The following is a 6,770-nucleotide window of genomic DNA, read 5'->3' on the forward strand; positions in this document are numbered from 1 at the left end:
TCCTCTTTCAAGCCCTCTCCACTCTTCTTCCTTCTCGTGATACTAGTTACACATTACCTAAAAGATCTTCAACTCAATACATATCAAAAGTATCCCAAGAATGTTGTAGCAGCACAAGCAAAACGTCGGACAAAAAGGCAAGCACGATTTTCAGAACTTGTAATCACAAAAATTCTCATTTTCAATTTTCTTCAAAACTACTGCAGAAGTAAAACTCGATGAATGGAGAAACTCCCTATTAGGAGCTAATGTATTTGTAGCATCGTCTCTCACATCATCCAATCCAAGTGCCGGTGGCAAGTAATAGCAAACCAACCAGTGATATCCCTAAGCACGGTGCATACGTTAGATAACATTCGGCAAGCAAAGCTGAAAAATCAACTGGTTCTTCGAGATTATTACTATGTTGAAAGCCAGCCATATGTTCAACATTGAATTCTATCTATCATTCATAGAAAAACCTAACAAGTCGTTAAATGAAATGACAATATTATCGATACATCAAAAGAACAATTGAAAATGGGAGAAAGGAAGCTTCTTTATGAATTACCTGCAACAAGAGTCTATTTAACATACATGCGTTCAGCTTACATTCCACCCCAACAGGAAAGACAAGATGCCTCCTTATGCACCCTCTCAAAATTATGACTGGCATCGACCAAGGATGATAGACCCTTTTTCATTTTTCATAATTTATCTAACTAAACATAGTATATCATGCCAACTTCAATGAGGCTGATGTGGGGGATGTTTAGTGCAACAGAAGGGCCCCTGCAGTTCTTCCGAAGAAATGAATACAAGATATCAATCATAAACCTTTTCACAAATGAGGATGATCTCCTAGCCTTCACATAGGAGTGACCCATTATGTAAGCAATTCCAGCTTCCTTGGCCTGGATCAAATCCATCAGCTCTTCCCTCACTGCAGGATCCATTCCAGGATCTGATGGTAACTGAAACCTCACCTGCCGCCTCCTGACTGGATTATCCTCATCAAAAACAGATTGCAAACTCTGAAGAGTTAAAGATTTGCTGCTCTGGATGGAGCTGCTCGAACCAATATCCTCTTCTTGTACAGATATTATCAGGTTCGTGCTTGATTCAACATTTCTGGTGCTTATAACAGCCATCCTTCCATCCAATGAAGACTCGCTACTAGAAAACTGTGGCTCTTCTGCCTCCATCTGGATGAACTCTGCTATACTTTGAATGAGCTGGTTCTCAAAATTGCCATCATCACGCTGAACATCTTTGTAACCATACCTCACTATGCACCTATACATACGGTACGGCCGAGGGCAAACACGGCCAATAAGGAAGCGTTCCTCAGGAGAAACATATGGCACTGGAACTGATTTTACACAAACAAATACCAGCACCTTATGAAATGCTGGCAGGTTTGTTACAAAGTGAGAGAAGATTGCAGGGACCCCCGTTGCCAATTCTGAGTATATAAGGCCAATACCAGGCACACGGACGATACCAAGGCTGGGGCCCAGACCAAGTAACCATCTTAAGGAAACTTTGTTATGCAGGTCAAAATTGTACTTCTTGCGAGTTCCATAATGCCAAATGTACATAACAACCATAAAGACAGAGGAGAGCACAAGAGGGACCCATCCTCCTTGAGGCACTTTAATAAATGCTGCTGATAGGTAAACACCTTCAATGGCCAAGAAGAATAAAAGGAATGCCCCAGCCAGAAAGATACTTTTATACCAGACAAAGATTATGATAAGTGCCATGAGAAATGTTGTGATGAACATAACTGTCATGCAAGCAAGTCCTGGGTACCCAAAAATAAAAATAATGCTAAGCAGAACATCCATAAAAAACTGATGTTATGTCCGATGAAGTCACAGGTAATGTGAAGTTTAAAATAATGATATTAGACAATAGACTAGTAACAAAAGATGGAGACTCTGACAGTGAAGAAAGACTAACCATAAGCATTTCCAATTAAAGTTGTGTCCTGAAACCCAATAGTTATAGCAAGAGTAAGGATCATCAGGATCCAGTTTATTTCTGGGATATATATCTGCCCATATATATGTCTTGAGGTATGAACAACCTTGACTCGTGGAAAGCAACCAAGGGAATGGCACTGTTTGACGATAGAGAAAGTAGCAGTAATAATAGCCTGACTCCCAACAATGGCTGAAAGCGTGGCAACAACAAAGACAGGCCAAAATACAGGTTCTGCAGAAAAAGTATAGAAAGCAAAATTAAATCAACTCAAAACTTGAGAGCAGAATATAGGATTAATTTTACATCTTCTTAATATGACTAACCAGGTATAGAGTCATAAAAACTGTTTGGAATTTTATCAAGGTTTTTTGACAAGTAAGCAGCCTGACCCATGTATTGCACTACCAAACAAGGATATACGAAAAATGTGAATGCGAGCTGCAAAGGCAAACTGTCAGTCAGTTTTCCACCACATGCAAAAACTTCTAACGTAGCTGCCAGAAACATGAGTCCAACTCACCCTGATTGACAAGGCAGTGAAATGACCAAGGTCTGCAAACATAGCTTCAGTACCTGATGACACCCAAAAACGCTCAGTTGTGATAGAATTGGGAACATAGAATATTGAATCAGTATCTGATATTTAAGGACTTGGATAATTATAACCAACCAAGAAAAAACCTTCAACACACAGTTCATATGATGAGTTGCACTATTTATCCAGCAATTTGGTAACATCATGATGCAGAGCTTAGTAAAGATTGTGTATAACCAGATCCAACCTACCAGTTATGCAGAGAAGGAGCCCTCCAAGAGAAATCCAACCAGTTTTACCAGTCTCTCTAAAATACTTGATGATGTAAAGTGGAGAAATGGCAGAAATGACCTTTGGATTCCAATGTATGACATTGTACAAACCAACAGCAAAAATTGAAATCAGCCAGACGATTATAATTGGTGCAAACATGACAGCCACTTTGTGAGTGCCAAAGTGCTGCAGAGCAAACAGGCCCACCAATATAACACAAGCAAGTATCAACAGTTCACCTACAAAAATAGGTAGCATACTTTGTCACAAGCAAACCAAGCCTGATGCCCTAGAGAAACATAAAAGTATCAATATGTATCTCTGTCCTGAAACAAAAAGTTATATTAAGTGATTGTGGGTAAAAGAAAACTGGATTACCATCAGTCAGTTTGTTTTCTGTAACTTGTAGCCCAGACACTGATGATAGAACTGCAAGTGAAATGTAAAACGTAAATATATGTATTTTTTTTTTTAAAAAAAAAAAGAGCCTAGTTAAGAATAAATTATGAGATTACAGCAGACTAAGTTTATACAACTCCGAGTAACAACTAATATTAAGAAAATGTCACTGACATTACATACGAGCTTATACGACTTGGATTCTAGAATGATAAATGAATAAATTGAAATCTGTCCACAAAAAAAAATTATGTGCAAGTTAGAACATATGAACAAATTGAAAGCCCATGATTCCACCACCATCAACGCTGGCAAACAACTGAAAATTTGTTCCTGTAATAAAACCATGTATAATGAAATACAATACAAAGTGGGGATATACAGTTTCTACCCCAACTGAATAAAGTATATAACAAGGCACTCATATAAACACATTGGTTGTACCCCATTAGGTGGGATGCAAAGTTATCCCAACTTTGCAAATATAGGATTATTGGAAAATCATTAGAAATGGTAAACTGTAGTCTGACAGGGTGATTCAGTTATCTATAATCTACCCATAACAGTCTAAGCTAGTGGAATTACCCTGTAATTTTAACAAGTAGAGGGATTATACTGTTTAACTTGTATGAGAGATTATTGATAAAGAAAGTGAAGTGGGTATTATATTGTTTAAGTTGCTTACTCAACTCCAATTTAAAATAAAAAAAAATAAAAAAAAAGGTAACAGATTGACAAAATATGTTCCAGTTCAACAGTCAATAATTGCAATGGCATCAGATAGCCATATATAAAAACTTGAACTCACTATCTTTTAACAACCCTAAACTAAAAACCCCATACTAGGAACTTACCTGATATTGCGGGAGTGAGCACACCATCACCTATGACCATACAAGCACCAAAAAGAACCACAACTAGTAGGACTGTCCGTAACTTCTTATGCTTCTCCAAGAATCTCTTAAAAGGAGAAGAGCCAACAGCATGCACTGCATTGCCATACTTGTAGGTTGAGAGCTCCTCATCAGCTGCTTGTTGATTTGGAAGTAGGCTAAACTTTGCATGCCTACACAGCAATGAGTAAAGAGCAAATGTGCCACCTGACATGAATTAGATATGCATAAGCTCTAAGGCATGGAGAATAAACCATCCAAATACAAAATCTAAGTCTCACCACACCTTCACCGTTATCATCTGCACTCAGGACAATAAAGATATACTTGAGCAAGGGTATTAACGTAAGCGTCCAAAAAATCAAGGAAAATGCACCAAGTATTGTTTCCTCACTCTCCTTTTCATCCAGCCTCCCTGAAAATGCGCTGGAATAAACATAGAGAGGTGAAGTGCTCAGATCTCCATAAACTACTCCTAGACTTTGGTATGCTAATAGTAGATTCCTCGAGAGATTTGGCCATGAAAGCTGCAATGCAACAGAATCACAGTTAACCTTCAACTAATCAGGAACTTAAGTCTTAATAGAATGCAATTTCCAGGAAAATTGTAATGATCATAATATCAAAAAGTCATGCTATGCATCAAGTTCAAATCATATTATCTCAAAGTGCAGCTGATCACCAATGCTATAAACATTTGACAGAGAATAAATATAATAATTTACAAATAAAAAAAAGAGCAACATTGTCTAAAAAATTAGTGGAAACAACAGCACACGTTAATATGTTTTTCCCAATGTAAGTAAAATATTTAAAGAAAAGCACATACAAAGCATGGTCAAACTTATTTAGATGCAAGAAAAGTACCTAAAATAGGGAAGCCTTTCTTCAAATACACGTAAACTTATTCAAATTGCCTTCCGAGTTTAATACTAATTTTTAGAGAATGACTTTCATGATTCTAAGTAATAGTGTCCTAAATTCATACCAAGTGTTTTTTCAATTTTACTAGAATTGTAAAGCAGAAAACAGATTACAAAAACAGTATAGCACCTACATCCTCAAATTTTGAGACATTGACCTCCGGAGAAAGAAAAACTGAGAATTCAAACATAATTATTAACTAGGATATCCCCAAATTCTGAGACTTGATATAGGAAAGGAATTGGATCTGCATTAATTTTTTCTTATTCCATAGTGATTGGCCACCCATAACATCATTGTTAATGGGAGATAATAACCTCCAGTGTTGTGAGCTGTCTTTAATGCATATGAATAGATTAGTTTCCGAGAAGATTTAGCAAGAGAGACTAGCAGCTTCCATATTATTTTTCACTTTAGTCATGTATCACCTGAGCTATATGAATTCTACAATAATTCCACACCCTACACATGCCAAAACAAATAGATATGTTCCACTTTATGGTATAGAGCATAACCCCACAAGAACCCATGAAGCATCAAATAAAAATGAAAACCGGCAAACAACAACATGCCCCACATGACACAATACAATTAGTTGGTTGAATTATAACTCAAGTATGAATTAGGGCTTCAAACTCAAAGCCTTGTGTCCTAATCATTATCAGGAAAAAAAAAAAAAAATTCATCGAAACTCATTTCCCTTGTTGATATACATGCACTCAAAAGATTCTATCAAAAATAAAAGTAAAGCTCAGGTCTTGACCGAAAACATAAATATCCAAGATTTTGAAACATGCATGGACACACACTCCAAATCAAACCGAGTTAGTTCAAGTATTCAAACTAAACAATTAATAAGTTGAGTAACACAAGAGAATCACTATTAAAAACACAAGTTCATTATATCAAACAGTAAAACATTTACTTTAATGAATCAAATTTCACTAACTCAATCAGTAGTAGCTGAAATACAAACTATTAAAGCCAAAAAAATATATATATATTCCAATCAATCACTCCCCCAAATCATAGTTCATCAATAAACATACCCCAAAAAAAAAAAAAAAAAAAACAGTTCAATTCACTAAGAAAACAGATAAAATCAAAGAATTAAGCTAAAGAAAAAAGTTAATAAACGAACCAAACTCATAGCAACAAAAACATGAAATGAAAAGGAAACAATAAAAGGGAAAATGTTAAGTAACAATTAAATAAAATAAAAGGTATATAAATAAAGAAAGAAAAGGGCTAACCTGAGAGGGGTTACGAGGAGGGGAAAGGCCAGATTCCGGCTCCATAGGGAGAGAAATATTCTCACACTCTCTGTCTCTCAAGAAACTAAAAACGGATTACTGTGTTTAATTAAATGATGATTAATTCCGTAATTATCACTGCAAAATCTAAATCAGTCCGTTCAATTTATAAAGAGCAACCGGTTCGACTCACAATCGGGCATCTGGTATCGTCTCGTGTCGTCTCCCCAGCTCCCTCTCTCCAAACGGACCTCTTTTACTTATATAATCGAATCCATTATTGCTCTTTGCGCCTTTCAAACTCACGCGACTCCACGCGCCTGGGACTCGTTTTCAAATGAGTTTAGACAAGGACTAGATTTGGAAATATCTATATATATATATATATATATATATATAATATACATTTTTTAAATAGAAAATTTTCAATCAGAATCCATAATCATATTAAAATCAACGATTAATAAAAAAAAGTACGGACTCTAATATAATTAAGGATTCGTTATTAGGAATCTATTTTATTTT

The 6,770-nt window shown here is 36.0% G+C and overlaps 1 protein-coding gene across 3 annotated transcripts; it reads right to left on the bottom strand.

Moving 5' to 3' along the window:
- Positions 1 to 53: 53 nt before the first annotated feature.
- On the bottom strand, positions 54 to 6,527 carry LOC102609532 (potassium transporter 4). 3 transcript variants are annotated; one of them, XR_369558.4, is made up of 10 exons: positions 6,246 to 6,527; positions 4,355 to 4,595; positions 4,030 to 4,275; positions 3,155 to 3,205; positions 2,755 to 3,015; positions 2,489 to 2,541; positions 2,292 to 2,406; positions 1,945 to 2,199; positions 551 to 1,786; positions 54 to 327 (listed from the first exon to the last, which is right to left on the bottom strand). XR_369558.4 is itself a non-coding variant. In XM_006468870.4 (9 exons), exons 1-9 carry the CDS (start codon positions 6,288 to 6,290, stop codon positions 702 to 704), a joined length of 2,352 nt encoding a protein of 783 aa, XP_006468933.2. In that variant the 5' UTR covers positions 6,291 to 6,527; the 3' UTR covers positions 371 to 701. The 3 variants fall into 3 exon arrangements, 1 of the variants encoding a protein (XP_006468933.2); XR_008052236.1 differs by lacking the exon at positions 54 to 327 and adding an exon at positions 371 to 442; XM_006468870.4 differs by lacking the exon at positions 54 to 327 and having other exon boundaries at positions 371 to 1,786.
- Positions 6,528 to 6,770: the final 243 nt, after the last annotated feature.

The sequence above is a fragment of the Citrus sinensis genome, chromosome 2, assembly GCF_022201045.2.
Source record: "Citrus sinensis cultivar Valencia sweet orange chromosome 2, DVS_A1.0, whole genome shotgun sequence".
NCBI classification, from domain to species: Eukaryota; Viridiplantae; Streptophyta; class Magnoliopsida; order Sapindales; family Rutaceae; genus Citrus; species Citrus sinensis.

What these genes read in the sequence shown, in the direction of transcription:
- LOC102609532 (XM_006468870.4), bottom strand. Translation starts at nt 6,290, where the DNA reads ATGGAGCCGGAATCTGGCCTTTCCCCTCCTCGTAACCCCTCTCAG. An exon ending in GCTCACTCCCGCAATATCAG is followed by an intron (nt 3,206 to 4,029) that starts GTAAGTTCCTAG and finishes TTTCACTTGCAG; the next exon opens with TTCTATCATCAGTGTCTGGG. An exon ending in TTTAATTGGAAATGCTTATG is followed by an intron (nt 1,787 to 1,944) that starts GTTAGTCTTTCT and finishes TTGGGTACCCAG; the next exon opens with GACTTGCTTGCATGACAGTT.